At 43.7% G+C, this 27,733-nt stretch overlaps 1 protein-coding gene across 3 annotated transcripts in view; it reads right to left on the minus strand.

The window, feature by feature from the left end:
* Positions 1–27,733, minus strand: part of GRIA3 (glutamate ionotropic receptor AMPA type subunit 3) — a 153,637-nt gene that overhangs the window by 34,797 nt on the left and 91,107 nt on the right. For all 3 annotated transcript variants that reach the window (XR_009962548.1, XM_062607471.1, XM_062607470.1), the window contains exons 8-12: positions 27,397–27,501; positions 19,025–19,132; positions 17,672–17,878; positions 7,766–8,142; positions 319–517 (exon numbers count right to left, since the gene is read on the minus strand). Coding sequence is in view for 2 of the 3 variants with exons in the window: in XM_062607471.1 (XP_062463455.1) it covers positions 319–517; positions 7,766–8,142; positions 17,672–17,878; positions 19,025–19,132; positions 27,397–27,501 (996 nt within the window). In the remaining variant the exon portion in view is untranslated. The remainder of the gene's footprint in view (positions 1–318; positions 518–7,765; positions 8,143–17,671; positions 17,879–19,024; positions 19,133–27,396; positions 27,502–27,733) is intronic.

Below are 27,733 nucleotides of genomic sequence, written 5' to 3' on the forward strand. Positions count from 1 at the left end.
GAGTTTATGAAACTGGTATTTAAAAAACCCGTCCCATGGTAGCAGAGGTCAGGTTTTCCCATCTTGAGATGTTTCATGTTGAGCAGAACCACCCATTTTTGATAAATACCTTTTGATAGTTAAAATCTGCACCCAGGCCTGTCCTGATTGCACAAAGCAGCTTTTATCAGAACAGCTATCACTGTTATGCTGCTTTGTGCAATGTTATCACATTGCACAAAGCAGCTTTTACCAGAACAGCTAAAAAAAACCCACTGAAACCCATACATTAGGCACTTACAGTTTAGAAAAGCTCTAATAGAGATTTAACAGACTTACTCTAAAGAACTCTTTGGTTGAGCCTGAATCCAAAGTGCCATATGCTATTTCAGTTTGTTTAGCCAGGTCCTCTGCGCTCTCTATGGGAGAAACCATCCTTTCCACCGTAAGGAAGGCAGCAAGATTAGCAGTGTAGGAAGAGATAATGATGAGAGTGAAGAACCACCAGACTCCTCCGACAATTCGCCCTGAGAGAGATCTATGGAAAAACACACATCATCAATTGCTGTGAAGACATTCCATTTTTTTTTAATTTACTGAAGAGAAATTCACATGCATGACCCTTTTGTCCAGATCCTCCAGGCATCTGTGACCAGATGGACTGTGAGCTAGCTCTTTGTAGTCTTCCTCAGGAAAGCAAATTTGGTGTGCACCCGGTCCTACTCAGTTAAAGTCTCTCCAGTGTTTTGGTGAAAACAAGGACAGTCAATTAAGAAATAATTCATCTGAGCCAACCCCATCAGAGACGTGGAGAGGAAGAAGCTCTCCTGACTTCCATAGATCTTTGCTGGAGAAGTCTTTTGCCAGAAGACTTTTGTCTTCTGTGCTTGCCCAGCCTTTCCCCAAGGCTGGACCCGGCTGCTGTGATATGCCTCTTTTGGGGCTGCCCAGCTCAGGGGACACGAATGTACCTTTTACATAACTAACTCCCAAAATGTAAACTGCAAAAGGAATGTGAGTAAACACGCAAAGGAACAAACCAAAACCGATCCAGTATCTTTCTCTCACCACAACCTAGCATGAGCTACAGACTGAACACGCATACTGAAGTGAGGAGAGAGGCTGCTGTGCTTTATGTTTTTGTTTTTTTAATTTAATTACAATGTACATGTTGCACTGTTCCAAGTCAAGCGTGGTCCTGCTTTATAACCACCACAAAAACAGAAAAAAGCAGGAAAAATGCTAATTGTGTTGTGGTTTTTGTTTTTTAAGAGGATACCATAAGGACTAAAAAAAAGCCTACTTGTAAACATGCAACTACAAAACGCCTGGTGAGGAGGTCCAGATCCTGTCAGTAAGAGCTCTTGATGCTTTACAGCAACTGAATATCAGGCTGAAAATATCTGTTGAGGGCTGGAGGGTGCCAGTGCCACAGTGCTCAGCTGGGTGGGGAATTTCACTGCTATTTACAGTGCTCATCCTGCAAACGCAGCATGTTGACAGGGATCATTTCAGGAGCCAAGACAAAGCTATTGCCTATTTCCCCTTAAATCTATGATACCATCGCAGGAAGAATCAATCCCAGTACATTAAATCTGTGGAGCCTGTGTGCTGTAGTCCTTGGTTTGTGTGAAGGGAAGAAATAGAAAGCAAGAAAACTCTTACCTGTTCACTTGTTTCCTTCAAGCCCCTCAGTGCCATCCCCAGACAGTGGGTACAAGTTGTCCTATCAACTGATGGAGATAGGAAAAAAGGGAGTCTCCCACATAGGGGATTAGCTGGGAAACTGCCTGGTCTTGGCCAGAGCCTGAGATTGCCTCGGCCATTGAAAAAATACCATTAAATTATGAACGGAGAAACTAAAAACCAAATCCATCTAATGTTAAAGAACACACCAACGAAAAAAAATTGCCAACACAATAAAAGCAGAGTGATCTGAATAGGTGAGAGGAATGTGGAGAAACTACGAGGTGAAGCACTGCTATTCTCCATTCTCCTCTGCCCAAGAAATGGAAGCAACAGCTCCCACTGAGCAGGCAGATGCAGGCTGGTTTCTATTGATAACAGCACCAGAGCAGTCATACCCAGGGACCACTGCATCAAGTCTGTGCCAACGTGCAAGGTGGTTCAAGTGGCTACACAGCTCAGGGAAGCTTGAAGAGTGAAGCATCACCTCTGTGTCCATCAGGAAACAATGGTTTTTGAGGTGTGAACTCTGAAAGACACCACCATCACTCTGGCCTGTGTGCACTTCTCAAGGGCAGGAAGACATCCACCAGATCACCACTGAATGGAGAAGGCTTCCCTGCCTTTCTTGGGGGGCTTCCAAGAGTATAAAAGGCTTCCAAGTTTCAGCCTTGGCTGCACTGTTGCTGTGCTGATCACTAACAGAAGGCTGCTGAATAGCTGCAAAGGTTAAGTTGCAGAAATAGAAATCCAGAATAATTCAGTGAGCCAAAGAATCTCTCTACCTTGCTCTATGTTTTTTGTAGGTATCAAGTGAATTTCTTGGGATGTTAGATGGTTAAAGGTCTTTCTGGGCAGCTCCCTTATCAGCTTGGATAAGCTTCCGCTACTTTGTACAACTCGATATCCTAAACAGTGAACCAGCCTCTTACATAGGCTAATGTAATTTTAGCCAGCTACAAAGCAGTGCCTTCTGAACTCGTCGTGTGAGGCTCCCTTTGGAGTTGGTGGCTAAAAAGAGATTTATCTCACTTGCTGTAATGTGGAATACGTCTCAAGGTGCCCATCTGTCTTAGGACTTTGGAGAGAACTGAGATGCCTAACTAAAACACAGCCTATTGCTTTTAGATGGCAATGTCAGGTGAAATTCACCTCCCTTTTGTTCACTCCTCCACTACATACTTTCTATTTTCATTGAAGACCCAGTGTTGAATTCTTCCTCCCTGCAGGGAGGTGGAAAGTTTCAGAGCCAGACTGAGCAGAAGTCTGGCTAGCAGAACCAGCAGATGAAACATCCACTTGCATATAGCAAGACCAGCTTTATCTGGGGTTTCAAGGTTCCCATGGACCTCTTGCTTTACAATAGGTCTTGAAATAGGAAGATGAAAAGAAGACTTGCCAGGGTGTTTAGATAAATTCAGTGTAACTACTGGGAACAAAATATTGTGTGCTCATTCTCCTTGTAGTTTCTCATAGGAAATGTCTTATTGGCATTGCTAGCTGTCCTTCCTGTTAGCAGGACAGATGGGTTGCTGGGATAAAAATGTGCAGAAGACAACCATCTTCTAAACCACTGGAACCTGAAGCTCACGCTCTGCAACAATACAAAGTCTGTGTTGAGCTGCATCTTAATACAGCCTTATTACACACAGAGGAAGGTAAAAACATCTCGCCCTAGAGATCTTGCAACCTGCATGAATCAAGTCAAGACAGACACAGAACAAAAAATGGAGAACAGCTGAGAGGCAGGGGGAGGTGAGCATGGCTGGATCCCTGGATGAAGGCAGCACTTGCCTGAGAGTCCTACATGCAAGAGAGGGGTCTCGCTAGACGAGGACCAGAGCTGTTCTCAGGAGAGTTGAGGTCACTTGAAAGAAATTGGATGTCACTAGAGAGTTGTTTCTACCAGAGTCTTCCAATGAGCATGAAAAGGAAGATTAAACATCTGCTACTACGAAGCTGTCTGGGCTGATAGCTGTAATTGGTGGAACACAGGATGGGGCAAAAGAAAAACAAAACAAACCACAACGCTGACACTGAAGGAAAGACAGACAGAGAGAGTAGAAGAACAAGAACATGGACGAGCATGGCCTGGCAGCCTCCTTGTCCAAAGGACCCCAGTTTCCCCCCAGTCCATCTGCTGATATGAAGACTCCTTATACCCACTGCAGGGGCTGGTGTAGAGGGATGTGGGAGAAAAAGGGTTAGTACATAAACACCGGGATGGTAATAAGAGAATACTTGTATGGTTTGTGCTGTGAACCACAGAAATATTCGTCTATTACTCAGATAATAATGATAGAAAAATCAATCACAGCTTTTAATAACAGCACCACTTCTTCGGATGAAGACATACCTGTCCAAGTGTTGTAATTTAGAAACAACTAATGCTTTATCCCAACACGTCATTTTCAAATGACCTCAATAAACAGATACTTTGCACAACATTATTTTAAAGTGAACTGGCATATTAACAAATGAGAGGAGCAACAGAGACCTGGAATAACAGAATTATAGCTCAGTTATCAAAATAAAGTCAGATGGTGTTTTCAAAAGCAAGTAAACAGGAAGAGTGCATACCTTGAGAAGAAATTTAAAAGGAAGCATGGAGTCAAATGAGAGCAAATTAGTAACAGGAGAAAAACAAAATAAATATTCAAATTCACATTCATTTTTCAGCAGAATAATACACTTAAATAAAACCTCATTTATTTACCAAAATAGCTTGAATACCGCTTCTACTTATGGCCATAAACCATTCTTGATCTCCTATAGTACACCTAAATAATAAGCTTCTTACACTACTCAATTTCTAATTGGGCTCTTCTGATCGATACAAGATGGCTGCTATATTGACAAATAACCTTCAAGAACTTTGGTGCAAACCCTCCTTGTCTAGAACCTGTCCATATTCTGAGCACAAGTCACCTGATGCCTAAGAAGGTGTGAGCTCAGTCCCTTGTCCCCATGCCCAGCCAGCCCCTGCCTCTCCTGCTGGCCTCATGGGGCCAGGCAGCTACTGAGACAAAACACAAGAAACAACAGCATCTAAAGCACTGCCTTGAGATGCTTCTATCATAGGAACTGGCAGTGGGAGTTTCAGAAATACCTCTTTACCTCTCATTGCTATTTTGAAAGTCCCACAAAGTCATTCCCATGGCCTTTAATAGGAGTCTCTTGAGTCTTCTGCTGTGAAAATAGGGATCTTGAAATACACCTTCCTAAATGACCAACCTCATGAGATAATTTTTAATGAACCCCATCTTTTTCCATCAGCAATTAATTAATCTAGCCTCTTTGTGCCACATGAATAAAGAGCAAAATGAAAATACACGCTCTCTTAGAGATTTCAAAGATACTTTCTCTCAGAACAGTGTTACAAATTTGACTGTGTTTTCTCCTGATTCCATTTGCTGTGCACATTAAAGCAACTTTAATAATCTACTTTTGATCCATCAAAAGTGAATTTTCAATGCTTTAGCTCACTATGCAGAAAACACAGCAGCCTTTGATAGCAGAACAAAACTGCTGAAACAAATGCTGATTCCGTCAAGGGATGCACTAACCCCATCCTTTGGCTGCTATCTGATTCCATTTAGACGACTCCTATTAAATACAGAGAGGAGAGTACAGGGATATTTCCTCTGGAATATCCACACAGCATACTCACCAAGGATAGATCTAACTAGTCATTAGATGTCACAGCTGTTCCACACAAAGGCAGCTGAAAGAGCCTTTATCAGCAAGTACAAAAGTGATCTCTCCAGACTGCTTGTCGGCATCTCTCTACAAGTGCTGTACGCTCTCATATAAGAAATTTATTCAGACAAAACTCACAATGGAAGAATGAAGCCCCTTTTAATGGCAATAAAATAGTATGAAACATTCATAAAGTCAATGTACTGTGGATGGTGTAACCTTACAAAGATACAGATTAAGAATGAAATATTTGGGAATAGTCCCTTCTATGGAAAAGAAATTTGACATTTAATCATCTTAAATCAACATATTGGTCAAAAGAACAGTGTTCAAAAGTATTAATTTTCTCTTTTTTTTCACTAACAATGCATGTAACTGCCTGGAATCTGTTATCATGAAAGATAACTAACTGGACAATGTCTTCAAATGAAGGCTATATACTACTACTGAGCTAATAACTTCTGATGGACAGATAAAATAAATAGGTTTATTGATGCCTCTCTTTTTTAGTAGGTATTTCCAAGGCACTTATTGTGGTAGTACTGGAGAAAAATAAGAGTATGTTCCACTTGTTATATAAGGTAAATCGCTGGACATGTCAAAGAGTCACATGAGAGAGTAACAAAAATCCTATGGACTTCTATTTAACTGTCAATAAACAGACCTAGTGGAAACAGAGCAATGCCTGCAGCTTTCCATGTGATGTCCCAGTGCTTATTTCCCGGTCCTTTATATTGGGCACACACACGGTCAACAGCAATTTAAATGTTAACACTACTCATCACCTTTAAGAGCAAGCAGAGAGGCAAAGTTTCACCACAGAATTTAGGTATAAAGCAGAAGCACGGTGTATAAACAGGAGGAGAAGGCAAACAGCTATAACTATGGTGGGGCAGCACACCCAGACACTGGTAACTGCGTGGTCATACCCAGGCAAAAGTGTGTGCGTTTTATGTAGGATAAATATTCATCTGTCAATAAGTATGAATCTAGTTGCTGCTATCAAGGCTTTTAAAACATATGCATGACTTGCATCAAATACCAATGCCAATATCTCTGGAAGTCCTGGATTTTGCTGCTAGCATTAGGAGATTTGAATGTGCAATGACTGTGAACTTAAAGGATCATTATTACATTATAACAGGTAGGATCATGATCCTTTCCATTAAACTGCATAGAAGTTTTGCACTTCCTTCAGCAAGGCTATTCAAGATCCCTGTCGCTATATGGACAAGGAAAAACTGGTAACATCAATGATTCAGGTGTTGAAAAAGGTACACAAATATAAAGACTGACAAGGTGTATTTTGAATTTAAGTGCTTAGTTAGAAAATATCTGTCTTGCTTTAATTAGCAACCTTGTGAAAGGAAAAAATTGCATCCTGTTTGTACTAAGCAAGTATTTTTAGTAATTAAACTAGTTGTAAACTGGTTATTAAAATATTGTCATACAAAATATAAGTAGTGCTCCATCACTAAGAACCCAGATAATTTTACTGCTTATCATAAGCACATCACCAAAGTATTTTTCCAGTGGAAATGAAGTAATATTATATATATTATTCAAAACCTTTTGTGCTATGCATTGTTCAATTAAGAATGGTTTTCAAAGTGTTTCTTTAAAAACATAATTCTACAAGTTACTACCAGCGCTCTCTGTTCAACTGGAATAATGTCAAACATTTTTATTACAGTCTTATTCAGAAAGACTGTCTTCATGAATAAGAGAAATCTTTATGGAAACTGGCAATGCTTATTAGACCATATTGACTACGAACACAGGGACAACAGATTAGACAGGACTGAAATAACAATACACATACAGGGTATTGTGCAGTAGCTGTTAGAGAGGCACGTACAGAGACCTAAACATACGAAAGATGGTGGTAAGCAAATTAGTAATAGGTGAGAGGATGGTTCAAGAAAAACAGAACTAGACAGACTAGGCACAGCATAAAAAAGACTAGCAGAAGCCATGATGGGAGTGGAGGTGTTTTAAAGTGCTGTTGCATGTGATGTTTTTAAATAAACAAATCTTATTTTACAAAGCAGAATATGTTATATGCACCAAGGAGATGACCGTAAAATGAGATATGCAGCAAAAACACGGTAGCCCTCCAAGCATTGCTGAAAACAGAAAACCCTATGCATTTTACAGCCTCAACATGGTGTATATAAGTTTGGCAGAAATGCATAAATATCATTATAAAGCAATGCCATTCACTCTGGAGGTCAACATTAGCAAGCATGGTGGCTTGATGATGATGCTGAGCATTGAATGGAATGTCAAAACCAAAAATTTTGAATTAAAAAGAAATTTGAAAAAAAGTAACATATATGCACCATGGCATCAGAAAATGACCATAAAATGCAAAAAGGGGATGGAGTGATATGGAACAAACCTTGGAGAAATATCGCATCCTTGCTGCATAAAGGCACCCAGGGAAAACCAAAGGCTGTTAAATATTCCAAACTCATTTGGAGGGTCAGGAGGATTCTGAGGGTCACGTGGCTCTTCACTGCTGTCTTCCAAGTGCCATTCGTAAGGACTGAATCTGCTGACTAGGAAAAGAACTACGCTGACGCCAATGTAAGCAAAGACTATACACATCCAAATTTCATAAGCCAAAGGATCCAGGAAAGAGAATACGCCCGGTTTAGATTTCTGAGGCTTCTTGATCATGATGGAGATGCCCAGGCTCATAAAGGGTTTGGAAAAGTCTATGACTTCTTCTCGCACCAGTGTTATGGTGAGGGGGGCAACAGCTATATCTGCTCTCTGAAAAGGGAAAACAAACCCAAGTTAGTTACAAAACAGTTGCAACATAATCACAATCTAGAGTCTCAGGCTAATGAATCAGATGATAAATTACATGAATTGGTATGAAACATTTTCTTTGCACCCTATTTTGCAGTCACTGAAGGACTACATGATATTGATAGCAAATTGTTAAGAAAAATTACAATCAAACCCATGCAAGGGCCTCACGACAGAGGCAGACAGATACCAACATGTATTTATGTTTCTATTAAGTTAAAACGGATGAATAAACACTATGCAAACTGGAGAGTGAGACAGCAACTAAAACAATGTCATTTTCTAGTAATGGTCTGTATCCATCTACCAGCCTTGAAGACTTTGGGCAAATTATGTGTTTGTTATGTTTTTACTTTCTCTTCCCCATTTTTTCAGCAAGTTCTTTGGCCTTACTGATTAGTTCAGGACCTTTAAAGGGAATCTAAGAGAAGTAATTGGTCACCGAGTTTCAGCTGCATTTGGGTGCTACCACTCGTATACTCATTTGAAACCCCTTTGTAATAAGCTATACAAGATGGCAAAATAGTGGGGTGATAGGAACTAGACAGCACACTTTTTTCTGTGGTCACTGAAGAACAATAATGAGGATTTGTCAATAGCCTGCGTTACCTGAGAAAAATGCAAAGTAGTATTTTTCAGTATAATGGATATCATCATATTTTACAGAACTTAGCTCTATGGATCTTTAACACAGACTATGCTCTGGGGCTGCATCACCTGGAAGCACAATCTCATCGCATTGCATCTGTTATTTACCAGTATGTTGGTATACTCTGAACCAATGCCCTTCCCTTTAATCAATACATCTTTGCTGGATTACATGGGAGGGTAAGAATGTGAAGTAAAAAAATGTACTATTACCTGATCAAACATAGCATTCCAGAATTTATTTTCAACATGCATTTAATTGCACCTGTATTTCTATGCCAGAAAGATTCAAGTCATGCTGTTAGATAACCTAGTCTTGATTCAGGCAAGTACTCAAGCAGGTGTCAGCATTTGCAACAGAAGGGACTAGAATGTTAAAAAAAGGGCCCTTTTAATTTAAAAATTATTTTTATGAGGGTCTGCATACCTACATAGAATGTTTTAAATCTTCTATTTTAAACTACTGAAAAGTTAAACCCTAACTATTCATGTACTGATATTTCTACAGATGGCCTTTCATTGGTAAATTAAGAGTTTCAGAGAGAAAAAATTATTCCTAGGGAAAATTTAACTTCTCAATACCTAAACCACAGTGAACCTTTTAAATCAGATTTTTGTTTTCCACTAGTAACTATGTACCTCTTTCTGACGCAAAAATAAAACCTGATTAAGTAGAAGTCTGAATAGAAGTTATCAGGAAATGTTAATCAGAAGTGATTAAAATCTATGCCGTAAAATAATTGAATACGCCTTTCTGTAAATCTGATGGTGGTGTACATGACTTGCATTAACATCTGATTTGTTCCTCCTCCTAGATAGCTGTTTTGTGGCTTGGTTTTTTTAACATTTAATAATCAGAAATGGTGAAGGTTTCTCACAAGGTTAATCCTGGTATTGCTCTGTGCCAGCTGGTGCCTCAGTGGCACTGTGCAGCCATGCCCAAGGGACTTTCAGTGGTTTGATAATAATCAGATAAACTATTCCTGGGCATAGAAGGAAGCCATTTGGAAACCATGGACCTTGGTGTACCCTTTCACAGCCCTCCTCAGCCCCATTAGACATTGTCTTTTCCCTTAAGTGACCACCTTCCCCAAGGAGAAAACCAAAGTGATTTGGTCATTTACTGCAAAAATCCAGCAGAACGTGGCTTGACTACAAAACCTGAAAATTCTGACTGCCTTTGGATACTTGGGTGTTTATTGGCTTTTCAGATGAATGTGTTCATTACTAAGTAACAGAGAAACTTCGGGGGACACAAGTAGAGTGTGACAAAGGGAGTGGGTGATGCTGGAACATCTTCACTGTTGAATTCCCCCCAAACATATATTCATCTAGCAGCTGCTGCTTATTGAGCTCCTGTTGAATATTACATGCCTGCAGTCAGTACAAGATGCAGAGTATCAGTTTTAAGTGTAGTCAGAGTCCACGGCTGGCTGGAAGACTAAGCACTTTGACCATGGCTACTGTGTTTCGTGTTGAATTAATGAGGTACTTACAAATTAATCCTTAGGAGAGTAAGCTTAATGGATAAGGACCCCTACAGAGACTTAGCAGTGATTGCATATGAAGTGAAGCTTGGGTGGGAGGCAGGTGCCTTACTGCCTGGCACTTCTGGCACATGGAAAGCCAGCCCTGGGACAGCTCGTCAGGCACGAAAAGGCTGGTTCAGCTGGAAGAACATTCAGTTTTTGTAGCGTTCCCCTGGACCTAGAGAAATTTAATTCTCCCAAAGTAATATTTTAATTGCAAAAGTAGACATGGTGGAGCTCTTCCTAAGTGCTGATGCAGCATGCAATAAAGTCTGTATCATCTCCTTCATGAGCAGCTGAGTTCATGTGGGATGCTCCTGTGGGGTCTTTGGGGGGAATGAAGCTGATGCTGTGCTGAAGCACAGATAAATCAGTTTTTAAAGTCCTCATTGCCATGTCCTCATTCATACCATTCAGCATGGATTTCTTTGTAAATGATTTTAAATTATATTTTAATATTAAGAGATAAAATATTAACTTTTTCCAATACATTTCTGTCTTCCTGCTTTCCTACCATTTTCAGTAGGTGTTCAATATAATGGAATCACCAACAAACACCTTCATGCCTTAAATGAAAATGGCAGCAATTGTTTGCTGCAGAGGGAACAAGCGTGGGTTCAGAAACAGGGTCTCAGGAAATCATCAACAACCAGGGCACTGAGAGTGGACCAGCTACAATCCAGCAATTAAGCCTGGTTCCCCACCACTTCTCTGAATATTAGTTGGACTAGAGAGGTTAAAACCCAGACTGCTCTTTGCTTATTTACTTAGAGATACAGTATTTGAAATGGAGAGCTTATGGAGAGCTCTAAGCACCCTACAGGATCATTAATAATTGCAGCACAGTTGTGAATTTCCCCTCCTGTTATGGCTGCAGATAAGCAGAACTCATAAAAATTGAGCTCGATTAAAAAGAACACAACCACAACCATGCCCTTCCCTGTGCAGAACTGGAGGGGGGGTTTAAGAACCTCAACAACTAAGCTCTGCTAATCACTCATGACTAACGGCGTTTCAAGCATCATCTCTGCTGCGTTTGAGCTGGGTGAGAAATGTCATGGATTCCTCTGAGGCTTGTTCTGCCTTTGCCTACTAGTGTGGGAGGGATGGATTTAGAGAGGACATGCAGCACAGAGGCACTACCCACTCTGTTCAAAGCTGACCCCAGGGGGCTGCAATCCTCAAGACTCTTAAGGGGAGGGAGAAAAATACCAAATGGAAATATCCCTCTGCATGGGGAAATAAAAATGATAAGATGTTCCACCTCTGTAATCCAAAAGGAGGAATCAAATTCTTCTGCTTATAGACCTAGAGATGTCTTCCTAACTTCAAAGCTACGCACTAGAGATAGCAAGCGCTACCAGCTATGCTCCTGCCTGTACGGGCAGGTCATTCACGCTTGCAGAACTGAACAATTCCTTTGCTAGTGTGCTGTTTTTCAAGCAGTGGGCCTGGGATACGGTCACTTTACAAACCCTTTGTGTGACAGGAAGCCAGCCAGCACTCAATGTATGTGTGGACTGAAGCAAAGGGACACTGCCTGATTTCCATCAGGAGCCAAGCACCCCAGAAGTGCTGAATGCAGATACACAGAAGAGACTGTGCTGGAATGACAACTGACTGAGCACATTTTAGGCCCTCTCAGTCAGTCTGAGGTTTCCAAGTATCAGAAAAGGGTGTCAGACAGAGCAACACATCATCTGTGGCATCTACTGGTAAACACTACCCTGTGAACAGAGTCCAGTATGCCCCAGGATGTGTTGAGAGGCCAGGTCATGGGGGCAATGTGTTTTTAACACTTTAGCTCACACTTGTTCAAAAACAACAGCTGACACCCAACTAGCAACATGCTCCGTTGAAGTCCGAATGTGTATTAGTTGGGCAGTGTAAAAAGGTATTAAGGTGTTAAACTGCAGTTGGCCTTGTCTGCTGCAGTCTGTCAGTGTTCAGTCCATGCACGCTTTATGTGGATGCCCACAGCTTCTCCTGATACAATATTACTGTATACAGATGGAGAAATTCAGGGTACATCTGCTTTTTGAGCTGTGGAGATAGAGTCTGTCAGTGTGGCTCTGTGCGTGGGGCTGTGCCAGGGCTGTGGTCCTGGTGCCACCACGGCTCAGCGGCTGCTTGGGAAGGGACCCCATGTCTACATGCACAGAGCTGCCTGAGCTGCAGGATATCAGATGCCTTTGGGCACCTGTCCCTGGGCTTCCCTCCTGTGGAAACCAGGGATGCAGGGTGAAGGGCGGGCTTCTCCTGCTCATGGCACAGTCAGGTTCTGCCACAGACTAAGAACACATGGGACATTTTGAGAATTGGTCTTCCACTCTACTACGATTCAAAGGCTGTATATGCCATATGTAGTCTTTCTTCTGCTGCTGGGAGAGCCAGAGAGGCCAGGCGAGGTTGGCTAGCTGTTAAAGGCAGGGAGATGTGTAGGTGGTCCCACTCTGACAGACTGTGGAGGCTGCTTGTGTTCAGGGGACTGTCTGTTCTTTACATCCCTGCTTCATTCCTTTACGCTATTTTACATATTGAAAGGTTTTTATAAAGACCTTTTTTTACCTGAGGAGAGTTTTAAAGGCTGTAAGGTTTGGCTGCTCTTTCCAGTCCCAAAGCATTTGTAGCTACAATTAAAATCTGTGTTGAACCTACTGTCAATTAGCCTCAGCACTGTGAAAAGCATCAGGCCCGGGGAGGGAAAGCTTCCCCTGGCTGCACAGTGAAGGAAGAACAGCAGCCTGCTTCAAAAGGGAAAGAAGAAATAAAAGCCTACAGACAGAGGCTTACCCTGCAGAAGAGAAAAGACGACTGTCTAGTGCTCAGCAGCTGGTGGGTACAAAGCCTGGTGCACCAGGAGGTGCTGCTGCTCCTCAGCCCCACACGTCCTTAGTGGGTGGACAGATCACTGGAGGACAGCACTTGCCTTGATGGCTTGCTTTGCTGCTTAGATTTAAACAGTCATTCAGCCTTCCAGCCTGAGAATGATTTAGCTACTTCCCTCATCTAAAATGTCCATGAAAAAAAGCTTTTACCTCGTTGCTATTTTTATTCTGTCAAAAGTTTCCACTATGTTTTAGAAATTTCTCTTAGTTTGAAAGATAGTAGCACTTGAATTGGTAGAGTTTTTTTTTCTAGTAGGAATAACAGTCTTATTTTGACACTATCAGAATGAAAGAGCAAAATCAACATTTTCTTCAACCTGAACTTACTTTTATTTATGAAAAATCAAATAAATTTCATTTTATGCCATATTTTATTACCATTTATTATTGCTACTACTATTACTACTACCACCAACATTTGAAAAATGCTAACAAACCACAAGGCCCCATTAGCTTCTCTCTAACAAGACTTAGGATTTCTCCTGTCTGAAGCACAGGAGTCTGGGAGCACCAGCTCAACCAAAACTTCTTGCCTCCAGGGCTGCCATCCCTATGCTGCCCTTCTCTGTAACCAGGTTCATTTGTGCAGCCCATTGCAAAGCCACAAGGAACGGTCCAAGAGGGCCAGCTGAGATTGTCCTTGACTTCAGGGGGCCCTATAGCACAGCAGACTTTTACACCCTCCAACCAGCCCTGATGTGATATGGGACAGGGGAGGGGGAATTTCTAATGGGAAGTATTTTAGTGTGTTTATGCCCAGGTAATGTGCACCTCTTGGGACTGTTCCAGTTAACCTAGCTAATGCAGACCTCCAGGCACAAACACTGGAGCCAGGGCTGTGCTGGTCAGCCTCAGGACCTGCAATGCTGTGACACAGCACCCCTGCTGCTTCAGAGACAGCTCGGCACACACCGAGTCCCCTCCATTCCTCCTTGCCATTTGGAGCCCTACAATGCAGTGGTCTGGAGGCTGCGAGGACCTGGATGCACTTTCTCTCCTGACTCTACACTACATCCCACAGGAAGCCAGAGCGACAGTAACAATGAACTGTCAGGAATGAAACATTAACTACAGTTAATGAGGGTTTTGGCATTAAAATGACAAGCCACTCACTTCCTATGACTGCCCAAGAGCAATTTTAGGAATGAGTTGTATGCAAGGGGCTATGCAAAATAGGGCACAGCACAAAAGGCCTGGTAAGGCTTCCCAGCAGTGCCAGGGTGGTGAGAAGGTTGGTGGGTCAGGAGAATGCTGCATTTGCCTCTGTTTATCACTTGAGACAAACGCAATCTAAAAGACTGTGTTTTCTGCCACAACTCAGTTCAGCTTCTGGATAACTGGTACCAAAACCAATCAGGCCCCTTTTATCCCCCTCATGCCTCTCTTCCATACATGCTAATAAAGGCATTTAAAACCTAATCTCCCTCTTGTCTTCCCAAAATGGAATCCAGAGGAGCCAAATATGACAGTCACTTTTTTAAGACAAGGCTCACGGGGGCATCAGGGATAACATACAGTTTTAGCTCCCTAATAGAGTTTTAAGCCCCTGAGAGGTAAAGGAAAGTCAGCACGTAAATGAGGCACTCGCTCCAAATAATTAGCACTTCTAGAGCACTTTTCATCTTCAAAGGGCTTTGTGCACATCCTTGTGAGTGTGGTACAGAGCCCCCTCTCAACAGATAGAGAAAGAGGCCAAGGGTATTTGGTGGTGTTTGCTCACATAGCTGGGAAAGGATCTGGAGGGCTGGTGAGGTTTCTACTTAAGAGTTCAGGGGCTGCTTTCTTGCCTACAGAAAGCCAGGTGGATTTCTGTGCAGCTTGCCAGCTGAGAAGTTCAGCTCTGCAGGATGGGGAGCTAGCTCAGCAGCACTGGGCTGTAAGCATTAACCTGGGTCTACAGTCAAACCTCAAGGGATGCATCTGACCTTTGAATAATTGAGCACTGCAGTGAAGAGCTTCCATAACTGAGCTCACAGCACGAGAAGAGGAGCTGTTGGGGGTCAGAGAAGGAAGCATTCTTCTGTTTTTCATTAATGAGAAAACACAGATGAAAACTGGGCTTCAGAATACAAAGGAACAGACATTTTTTGCAGGAGAAAATTACAGTGGTGGGGTGGGTTAGGGGCTGTTTTAAGGTATGCTCTGTGGTGCCTGCGAGGCTCGTTTTTGCTGGTGGGGAAAGGTCAACCAGCACGGCTGGGTCAAAGGGAAGTAGCTAGGGCTGATTAACGCGAAGGAGGCAGAGCTCTCTGAGCAAGGCTCCTTCCAAGAGGCTGTGGAAAAGGCAGCTGCAACCAACTTGTTTATCATAGAATCACAGAATGGTTTGGTCTGGAAGGGACCTTTAAAGGTCATCTAGTCCAACCCCCTGCAATGAGCAGGGACATCTTCAAACAGACCAGGTTGCTCAAAGCCCCATCTAACCTGACCCTGAACACTTCCAGGGATGAGGCAGCTACCAACTCTCTGGGCAGCCTGCGTTCCAGTGTTTCACCACCCTCAATGTAAAACATTTCTTCCTTAAATCTAGTCTAAATCTACCCTCTCTTAGTTTAAAACCATTATGCCTCGTCCTATCGCAACAGGCACTGCTAAACAGTCTGTCTCCATCTCTCTTATGAGTCCCTTTTAAGTATTGGGAGGCTGCTCTAAGTTCTCCCCAGGGCCTTCTCCAGGCTGAACAACCCCAGTCTCTTAGCCTTTCCTCACAGGAGAAGCGTTCCAGCCCTCTGATCATTTTTGCTGCCTGTTATCCAGATGGATCTTTCATCGTACAGCAACTGCACAGGCTAATCTTACTTGGCCCAAGTCCCAGAGGCAGTGGCCGGTATCACACCTTTCCTATTCTGGTGTAGATGGTCTCTGTGCCCTAGCAGTAATTTCAGATTCTATTTTGTCATGCCTTTTGCATATAGTATGATTACTTTTTTAAGTGAATAAGCTGTTTCATGGCTTGTGACTTGCAAATATATCAAAAGGACTCAATTACAGCTAATACTCTTGGTATTTCTTGAACCACATATAGGTAAACTGAGGGTTTAGGTTTCCACTGCAGTGTAATTTGCTTGGAACTAAACTAAACCTTTGCTTCAGAGGTTATCAATGCTCTTGTAGTCTTTAAAAGAGGTAAAACCAGTTTCCCAAATCACCTAATTAAGGCATGGGAGTTCAGATATCTGCATAATATCAAACCTCAGTGCAACAGGGAAGAGAAGATATAACACAGGGGTCCAGACCCCCGTTCACTTTCTCTATCAGCAGATTTCCCACCCTCCCCTTAATGCAATACTACAAAACCATTGTTGCTTATATAAAATATTTTGGAGTCAAATAGGCTACCAAGTATGTAATAAGGCATCAGGATTTACCAGAATAAAACATCAACTTGTTCTCACTGAGCCAGAATAAGAAAACTTCTGCAAATCTAGCAATTACTTTAAAAAGCCAGATTCATTTGGAAGGAATTATCTCACCAAACATTTTGCAAGAACCGTGACATGTTATCCCAAGGAAATTTTGAGGTGACTTTTAGAAATTACACTCAGCTATGGAACAAAAGGAGGCAACTGAAATATTCGCTCCTGCTCAGATATTTTTAATAAAGCAGAGCTTGTTAAAAATAAACTGTAAAGATTTGGGCGGAATCACAAATCATCTCATCACCATTTGGGGGAAAAAAAAAGAAGATGAAATATCAGCTTGTAAAGTCTTTTCTGCAAAGCCAATTTTCTCCTCCTTCCATCTGGTTTATCTGTATTCCAAAATTCTCATTTTCAAAGAAGTTTCTAAAATGGCAATTCTGGACCGTTTTTGTTCTTACTAAACAAAGCAATGTACACCCAGGGTAGAAATATAAAGATGAATGCAATGAATTAGAGGGCTTTTTTTTTTTTTTTTTTTTTGTCTGACAGTTGTTTTTTAAAGCCAGCATTTAAAGCAAAAAAGAATGTGGGTAATTTCACACCTGCATTGCTTCTTACCCAACCATGGGGCTGAGTCCTTAGTCTCTGGTCAAACACAAACTGACATCAGTGATCCAGCAAGGGCTAGCATCATAGCATCAGAACTTTAATGAGAGGGGCACCCTACCAGCACTTCCAAGACTGACAGAGAAAAGGAAACATGGCAAATGCAAAAGCAGTTTATGAAGGGCAAAATAAAAATTCTGCTGTAGACAAGAATTTGAAATTTGCCCAATGCCATTTCTTAACATTTTATGGACTCTGATTTGGAGAACAGCAGTAAAAAAGTGACACTTTCCTGCAACGAAATGATTAGAAATGTAAACTACAACAGTAGCACTGCAAAGAAATACCTAGAATTTAAAAGGTGGTATTCAAACAAATCATCTTTATTTTGCAGTTTATTAACTTTCAGCATAACTTTTGATAAAGAACATTAAAATGAAGGTTAAGAGAAACTTACCCCATAGACCAGTTCACCCACCATGCCATTCCATATCTTAGTCTCAGGGTCCCTAGCTCCATATTTCCCATCTCCAACAATTGACAGTTTGTATTTTATTCCAACATGTTTTGCTATTTCAGAAGCTAAGTCTACACAATATCCTTCATATCTCTCATTCCCTTCTAGTTGTTCATGGTTTTTCTTATACATTACATATGGCGATTCCTTCGAAACAAAAGATCAAAAGTCTATGAATGTAAAATACAGCTTTAAAACATACAAAATAAGAGCTGTTATTATCCTCTACATTACTGGCAAGTATTTACAGTATTTCCTGCTTTGGTACAGCAATTAGAAAGACAGGCTTTTGCAGTTCAAGAATTCTTGTCTGATCCTACAGCCACACATACCATTGATTTAGTTCCTAGTACAGACCCACTAAAGACAACAGGACTATTCCAGTTTAACAAAGTTACACTTCTGTTTGCAGGATTAGGCCTGATTAGACAGTCAAATAGCACCACTGCAGTAATAACTCAGGTGTTAAAGAACTGACATACCCAACACCTGTACCATCAAAATCATTTCCTAAGGCCCCAGTGGCCTAGAATGGGGCTCTGATGGAGATATTTTCAAAGCAGCCTAAGGGAAGCTAGGAAGCAGCAATTTTTGCAACTAAATTCCCTTAGCCTTCTTGGAAAATTCTAGTTGAAATTCTGATTATATCTCACTAAATCCATAAAAGTGTAAAATACAGTGCTTCAGGAAGTAGCATAAAATTGGTTCATGCTTAGTAGAACTGTAACAGCCATAAAAGTCACAAACAATATTGTACATAACACATCTGCTAGAGGCGTTGGGACAGACACACATGCTGCTGTTTGTGAGACACAGGAAAAGCTTTACTCCTCTGGAATTGCACAGGTATAGGTCACTTTTCACCCAGTGCTAGAGCAGCTCCGGTTCTCTACAGGCTTCTACAGGCCACCCTTACTCAGTCCACAGGTGCTGAGTTTACAGGAGCTGTACCTGAGTGAGGGGTGCAAGATTTGAACCTATAGCAGGAAGGCCAGATCCTGCAGTCAATTACATACATGCATAATAACTTCTGTGAGACATCTGATTGAGTTCAAGTGTCTGAGAAGCAGCAGAGTGTTCAGCTCAGTGAGCTCCTTATGTGAATAAGGTTATCGATACACAGAGAAGTTTGCAGGGTCAAGCCCTCAGTACATCTCTGGAAGATACTGAACTTTTCAGTCACTTGAAGTCACATAGCATTCAACATTTCCCTCCTGGCAAGGTGTCTAACACACCTCAGGAGACACGTGTCTTGTTTCCCAAGCACAAACACACTAAGAACATAAAACTTACCAAGATGGTAGTGACTACTATAGTTCTGTTCTCCACAGATGAACTGTCATTAGAGGGCAGCTGATCTAATGCTGGCACAAATCTTTCATATTCATTCCAATAACCAACCTATAAAAATGAAGATTGTTACCTCACTGTATATGTTTGCAAGGACTCGGGTGCATGAACTTGCAACAGCAAGCTCAAAAGATAGGGCTTCGTAACACTTATGCAACATTCTTGCCATTGAAGGACTACTTTAGCTTTAATCTAATTTCTTTGAAGAAATCATGCTCTCAAGCAGACCCCTAAATAAATACAAGCCATTTCTAAGTGAAAATGCGTATTAAATTCCCTCTATCTAAATTCACATCATCATGGTGCCTGTGGAATAAATTCTCATGCACCTACAGCATAAGAACACACTACAGACAAGAAATTAAACTGCACAGCACTCTGAGTAAAATCCTTTGATTTTATCATTTTTATCCATATCCTGCCATGGTTTGAACAGTGAATACAGTCCCTGCAGACATGCCTGAGCTAGTTTCAGAGTGGATGCCCAGATATCATTAGCAATGCAGGCACATCATTATCTTCAGTATGGGATACAAAACCCTCGGTGAACATGAGCTGGCTATTTGTCAGCTGGCTTGGGCTGATGTTCATGGTGCTGTGGCTACACTGTTACGGGCTTACATCAGTTTCTGCATAACACAGAAGTAACACTGCTGTTGGCACTATAAACCTAGCTGAATGGCTAAGCCATGTCCAGAGATGTTTTCTTGTCAAGTATGTGCAGAAGAGTCTAAGGATTCTCAGTGGTGTCTGAGCAGGTTAGGTATCTTTCACCAGGTGAAATCAGGGGGATTTACATGCCTTGGCTGCATGGACTCTTCTCTCAATTCTCCTGAAACCCTGTTTACATCATTATTTTTGAAAATCTGCTCTAAATTCCTTCCATAACAGGGTGCTAGGCACCTATCCCACTGTCCTGGGTTCCGCAGTAGCAGTCATGTTTTTCCTTTGTGTTAACTGGTACAGTGCTGTGTTTTGACTTCCAGTTTGAGAACAGTGTTGGTGAAGCCGATGTTCTCGGTTGTTGCTAAGTGATGTTTACCCTGACCAAGGACTCTGTGAGGCTCATGCTCTGCCAGGGAGGAGGGGAGGCTGTGAGGAAGCAGAGACGGGGCGCCTGACCCGGGCTAGCCGGGGAGGTATTCCATACCACAGCACGTCATGCCCGGGGTGAGGGGTAACTGGGAGTGACCCGGAAGGACAGGGGTTTCCGGGTGGAGCTCGTTTCTCTTGGCCGGTGGTATCGTATTCTCTTCCCTTGTTATTTTTCCCTTATCATTGTTGTAGCTGATAGTAGCGGTGGTGATTTGTTGCTGGACTGTTTTTGTCTCAACCCGTAGGAGTTGCACTCTCTCGATCCTCCTCCCCGTTCCTCCGGGAGCGGGGAAGGGGAGAGCCCCGGTGCGGGGAGGCAGGGGGGGAAGACGGACACGGACCTCGATTGTTGTCAGCTCGGCACCACTCACTGAGAGTGAGTGAACAAGCTACCTGACTGGGTTTAAACCACGACAGTTCTTTTATCCACCCCTTATTCCATACCATTCACGTCGTGCTCAGATCCCACATTTTTCAATACACCATCGCTCTCCCACATATATACATCCATATACATACAGACCAAGAGGAAAAATCATTTTCTTAGTGCATGGACCAATCCCTATAATGCTGCCGAGTCCATTCGGTCCATGATGTTCAAAGTTCATTCTCTGTTGGGATGATGGCTGGAGGGAAGTCAGGGCCAGTCGCTGGTGACCTGGAGACATCTAGTTGATGGGCTATAAAAGCATTACACAGCAGGCAACAGCATACAATTGAGTTCACTGGCTGTTTTCCCCTAAAATCAAATCCCCTTGAGGTATACATCGGACTTCCCCATCTTCCCGCATTACCCACCAAGTATATCCAGGTCCCTGAGCAAAAGCAATCCCACGAGTGGGTTTGCCTTTACCTGAAGCAGGAATTACCCAGACTGTCTTCCCCAGCAAATTCTTCATATGCACCACGGGAACTTTGTCCCCCTCTACAATATGTAACAGTTCTGACTGGGCTGGGCCAGCCCTGTTGGCAGATCCTCTGGTGTTGACCAACCAGGTGGCCTTTGGTAAGTGTGTATCCCAATGCTTGAAAGTTCCCCCACCCATCGCTCTCAGTGTAGTTTTTAACAGCCCATTGTACCGTTCGATTTTCCCAGAGGCTGGTGCATGGTAGGGGATGTGATATACCCACTCAATGCCATGCTCTTTGGCCCAAATATCTATAAGGTTATTCCGGAAATGAGTCCCATTGTCTGACTCAATTCTCTCTGGGGTGCCGTGTCGCCACAAAATTTGTTTCTCAAGGCCCAGGATGGTGTTCCGGGCAGTGGCATGGGGCACGGCGTATGTTTCCAGCCACCCGGTGGTTGCTTCCACCATGGTAAGCACATGGCGCTTGCCTTGGCGGGTTGGTGGCAGTGTGATATAGTCAATCTGCCAGGCCTCCCCATATTTATACTTCAACCATCGTCCTCCATACCAAAGAGGCTTTAACCGCTTGGCTTGTTTAATTGCAGCACATGTTTCACACTCATGAATAACCTGGGCAATAGTGTCCATTGTTAAGTCCACCCCTCGGTCACGGGCCCATCTATATGTTGCATCTCTGCCCTGATGGCCTGAAGTGTCATGGGCCCACCGGGCCAAAAATAATTCACCTTTACGTTGCCAATCTAAGTCCATCTGAGCCACTTCAATCTTAGCCGCTTTATCCACTTGTTGGTTGTTCTGGTGTTCCTCAGTGGCCCGACTCTTGGGTACATGGGCATCTACATGACGTACCTTCACCACCAGGTTCTGCACCCTGGCAGCAATATCTTTCCACAGTGCAGCAGCCCAGATGGGTTTACCTCTGCGTTGCCAGTTGCTCTGCTTCCACTGCTTCAACCACCCCCACAGGGCATTTGCCACCATCCATGAGTCAGTATAGAGATAAAGTACTGGCCACTTTTCTCGTTCAGCAATGTCCAGGGCCAGCTGGATGGCTTTCACCTCGGCAAACTGACTCGATTCACCCTCTCCGTCAGCAGTTTCTGCAACTTGTCGTCCAGGACTCCATACAGCTGCCTTCCATCTCCGATGCTTTCCCACAATACGGCAAGAGCCATCAGTAAACAAGGCATACTGCTTTTCACTTTCTGACAGTTTATTATATGGTGGGGCCTCTTCAGCGCGCATCACCTCCTCCTCTGGTGACATTCCGAAATCTTTGCCCTCTGGCCAGTCCATGATGACTTCTAGAATGCCTGGACGACTGGGATTTCCTATTCGAGTTCGTTGTGTAATTAGTGCAGCCCATTTACTCCATGTAGCATCGGTTGCATGATGTGTAGAGGAGACCCTGCCTTTGAACATCCAGCCCAGCACGGGCAGCCGGGGTGCCAGAAGGAGCTGTGCTTCAGTGCCAATCACTTCCGAAGCAGCTCGAACCCCTTCATAGGCTGCCAGTATTTCTTTCTCAGTTGGGGTATAGCTGGCCTCAGATCCTTTATATCCCCGACTCCAAAAGCCGAGGGGTCGACCTCGAGTCTCCCCTGGAGCTTTCTGCCAGAGGCTCCAGGTAGGACCGTTCTCCCCAGCTGCAGTGTACAATACATTTTTTACATCTGGTCCGGTCCGGACTGGTCCAAGGGCTACTGCATGAACTATCTCGCGTTTAATTTGCTCAAAGGCTTGTTGCTGCTCAGGGCCCCATTTAAAATCATTCTTCTTCCGGGTCACATGATAGAGAGGGCTTACAATCGAACTGTAATTTGGGATGTGCATTCTCCAGAACCCCACTGCACCCAAGAAAGCTTGCGTTTCTTTCTTATTAGTTGGCGGAGACATTGCTGTTATCTTGTTGATCACATCTGTGGGGATCTGTCTACGTCCATCTTGCCATTTTATTCCCAAAAATTGAATCTCCTGTGCAGGTCCCTTGACCTTACTCCGTTTTATGGCAAAACCGGCTTTCAGCAGGATTTGGATTATTTTCCTCCCTTTCTCAAAGACTTCTTCCGCTGTATCGCCCCACACAATAATGTCATCAATGTATTGCAGGTGTTCTGGAGCTTGCCCCTGTTCCAGTGCAGTCTGGATCAGTCCATGGCAGATGGTAGGGCTGTGTTTCCACCCCTGGGGCAGTCGGTTCCAAGTGAACTGGACACCCCTCCAAGTAAAAGCAAACTGTGGCCTGCACTCTGCTGCCAAAGGGATTGAGAAAAATGCATTGGCAATATCAATCGTGGCATACCACTTGGCTGCCTTTGACTCTAGTTCATACTGAAGTTCTAGCATGTCCGGTACGGCAGCACTCAATGGTGGTGTGACTTCATTCAGGCCACGATAGTCTACTGTTAGTCTCCATTCTCCATTAGACTTTCGCACTGGCCATATGGGGCTATTGAAGGGTGAGCGGGTCCTGCTGATCACCCCCTGACTCTCCAGTCTACGGATCAGCTGATGGATGGGAATCAGGGAGTCTCGGTTGGTGCGATATTGCCGCCGGTGCACTGTTGTGGTCGCAATTGGCACTTGTTGTTCTTCAACTTTCAGCAACCCCACAGCAGAGGGATCTTCTGAGAGACCAGGCAAGGTGGACAGCTGCTCAATTTCCTCAGTCTCCAAAGCAGCAATACCAAAAGCCCACCGGTACCCTTTTGGGTCTTTGAAGTACCCTCTCTTGAGGTAGTCTATGCCGAGAATGCATGGAGCCTCTGGACCAGTCACAATAGGGTGCTTTTGCCATTCCCTCCCAGTCAGGCTGATTTCAGCCTCCAGCACAGTCAACTCTTGGGATCCTCCTGTTACTCCAGAAATATAGATGGGTTCCACCCCTTGACAGCTTGATGGCATCAGGGTACACTGTGCACCGGTATCTACTAGAGCCTTATACTTCTGTGGGACTGATGTGCCAGGCCATCTGATCCACACAGTCCAGTAAATCCGATTGTCCCCTACCTCCACCTGGCTGGAGGCAGGGCCCCTCTAACAGTCGTCACAGCATTGGACACTTAAGTCGTGTTGAAAGGGATTATTCTTCTTTATCACAGGAGCTGGAGTGAAATCAGCTCTTCCACTCCATCTGGGAAACTGATCACCAGAGACTGAAGCCGTAGCTCTCATGGGACGATCAGTCTTGGCCCTTGCTCCCCTCTTCAGTTCACTCACCCGTTCCTCCAAAGCTGAAGTAGGTTTTCCATCCCACTTTGTCATGTCTTCTCCGTGATCCAGCAGGTAAAACCATAGGGTACCCCGTGGCGTATATCTCCTGTATCTCCTCTCTTGAACAATAGGACGCCTTTTGTTAATAGCTGAGACGTGTGTTGGTACACGTGAGGAGCCGGATAAATCAGATAGATTGTCCTTCAATTGTTCGATGTCCTGGGACAGTTTTTTCACAGCTGAGATGATGGAAGGGGTGAGATTGTCTTCGAACTCTCGGAGTTTATGAACCATTTCATCCACTGTTAGTGGTACTATGTCATTCCAGGTTACTGTTGCCAATGAATGGGCATATGATGACGGTGCATTCCGTGTAAGTTTTCGCCACATGGGTCGTGTACATTCAACTTCATCTGGATCTATAGGTGTATCCCCGTTATTCGGCTTGATGTGATAGATCATCTCTACGATGGCCGATTCCCTCAGAGACTGGATGCCTTTGTCTATAGTATTCCACTTGGCCGAACGACTCGTAACATCGTCCTTGTACGGAAACCTTTCTTTCACAGCTGCCAAGAGCCTCCTCCAAAGGCTGAGGGACTTTTTCTCTCTTGCAATTGCTTTGTCAATTCCCCCTTCTCTAGCAAGTGATCCCAGCTGCTTGGCTTCTGTACCTTCTAGTTCGTGACCATCAGCCCCATTGTCCCAGCATCGGAGTAACCAGGTGATGATGTGCTCCCCTGGTTGACGGGTAAAATCTTTTCGCATATTCCGCAGCTCGGTTGAGGTCCGAGGTCGAGAAGTTACCTCTTCTTCTTCTTCTTCGTCATGTGATGATGACTCCTGATCAGATTCTGGACCGGGTGGTGAATTCATTGGTTCTTCATCTCGCTTCACCCTTTTTGCCTCCTTTTTGCTTGTTCTCTTGCGTACAGGGGCAACTGATATTGGTACGAATTGGTCCTCTGGTTTGGCTGCAGTGATTATCACTGTGGTTTGAGTAGCAACTGTACTTGTTACTGGGGGTGGTGTAGCTACTGTGCTTGGAGCTGGGGTAACCGCGCTGTCTGTTGCAGTTGAAGTTTGAGCAGCTGCTGTACTTGCCACTGGGACAGCTGTGCTGTTCATTGCAGCCAAAGTTTGAGTAGCGACTGTTGCTTTGCCCTCAGATCCGCCGACATTCTTTTCCTTTTGAAGGTGCTGGATAGTGTTGAACAAGGCCCTGTAAGCATAGGCCAAGCCCCAGCACGTTGCCATGATTTGTCCATCTCTGGTATGGCCAGAATGACCACACACCTCATTTAAGTGTTTTACTAATTCTTCTGGATTTTGCAGTTGTTCAGTAGTGAAATTCCAAAGTACTGGAGGGGCCCACTGACCTAGATACTTGCCCATACTATCCCACACACCCTGCCACTCATGGCTGTCCAGCCTCAGGGAAAATCTCTCGGTCCTCCTACATCGTCGTTTGACCCCAGACAAGACCCAAACCTGAATCTGCTTAACTCCTGAAATCAGTAGTGGGTAAAACACACTCTGTATGCGTGTTAGCATGGTGATTCCCATCACCATCAGCAAACAAGTCTCAACAGCATTAAAAGGCCATTCAAAAAATTCAAAACTCTCAAATGTAAATGGTCTGGGGGGACGACTAGGAGGGTAAAAGGATGTCTCCTTCCCAGGTTGAGCACCTGAGAAGGAGAAAAAAGATGTGTAATTGCTAAGCACCTCCATCATATACCTCCCAAAGTATAAAGGTGGTGACCACACTGGGAACATAAGCCAGATCAATTTCATGATCAATGATTCTATTGTATTACAAGTCATTACCATAAAGTACAATGGGATAAAAACCTTAGCCCAAGCCCCATACTTGAAAAACACTAATACAGCAAGTACCGGATGGACGTAAGATATCATATACTGAAACTGTGAGATCAAGAGGAACAACCTTGAGAGCCAATAAATCAGCATTGTGACGAGTGACTATCAATCCAGTCAGATCTGTTCTTATCTCAACCCTTCGTGCCCCACGTTGGGCGCCAAAAAGAACTGTCGTGGTTTAAACCCAGTCAGGTAGCTTGTTCACTCACTCTCAGTGAGTGGTGCCGAGCTGACAACAATCGAGGTCCGTGTCCGTCTTCCCCCCCTGCCTCCCCGCACCGGGGCTCTCCCCTTCCCCGCTCCCGGAGGAACGGGGAGGAGGATCGAGAGAGTGCAACTCCTACGGGTTGAGACAAAAACAGTCCAGCAACAAATCACCACCGCTACTATCAGCTACAACAATGATAAGGGAAAAATAACAAGGGAAGAGAATACGATACCACCGGCCAAGAGAAACGAGCTCCACCCGGAAACCCCTGTCCTTCCGGGTCACTCCCAGTTACCCCTCACCCCGGGCATGACGTGCTGTGGTATGGAATACCTCCCCGGCTAGCCCGGGTCAGGCGCCCCGTCTCTGCTTCCTCACAGCCTCCCCTCCTCCCTGGCAGAGCATGAGCCTCACAGAGTCCTTGGTCAGGGTAAACATCACTTAGCAACAACCGAGAACATCGGCTTCACCAACACTGTTCTCAAACTGGAAGTCAAAACACAGCACTGTACCAGTTAACACAAAGGAAAAACATGACTGCTACTGCGGAACCCAGGACACCCACTTAGGGTCTGTACTTTATTTAGGAGACAAGAGAATGAGTAGCAAATTCTAATTGAAACCAAACTTATTTTCTGTTCATTTCAGAAAGTTTCTAAAATCCATAGGCTCCTGTTTTGCTATGCCTCTGAGACCTGCTGTGGAGGGGAAGGGAAAGATGGAATAGAATTTAAGGAGACAAGGCTGAGCACAGGACCATGACAGCAGGTATTGTGCTTGGTAGCAGAAAAGCTCCAGAAGGGTTTTAGGGGAAAAAGTGAAGTCTGAAGTTGACATGGAAACCGATGAAGATACTAACCAGGGTGAGTGGTTTGGCCCAGGAACAGAACAGAACGAGGTTCCTGGGACAAAGACAGCGAGAAGGTGGGGTTTCCTCAGGGCCCTGTTATTACAGGGCCTGTGTAGTACTTTTGAGTTTCATTACTTTGCTGGAATAAATATCTGTGAAGATGTGAAATCAGGATGCATATCTTGAAACTCACCTTCCGTGATCCAGCTGCTTTCATTTCATACACATCAATTGTGTAATTTGTTCTCCGCCCATAGGTGTCAAACTGGATGTTCCCTGTCATTCCTTGAACTTGCACCTTAAGGGAATAAATAGAAAAAAAAACATTTTAATAAAAGATTCACTTTATTTTTCCCTTTGTTACATTTTGCAGGAACCCACTGGCTCTAGCATAAGTTTTACCTAAGAGGCTTGTAGCGTTTTTAACACAGTCAGTTGCATTCTTCATAACAGAAACAATCTAACTCCTCTGTTTGATAGTTAGTACTCAGCTGGTGACTCACAACTGCAGTGAGCTGCATTTAAGTGAA

This window comes from Pezoporus occidentalis, unplaced genomic scaffold (genome assembly GCF_034315485.1).
Source record: "Pezoporus occidentalis ecotype Australia unplaced genomic scaffold, CSIRO_AGI_Poc_V1 ctg123, whole genome shotgun sequence".
Classification (NCBI taxonomy): domain Eukaryota; kingdom Metazoa; phylum Chordata; class Aves; order Psittaciformes; family Psittacidae; genus Pezoporus; species Pezoporus occidentalis.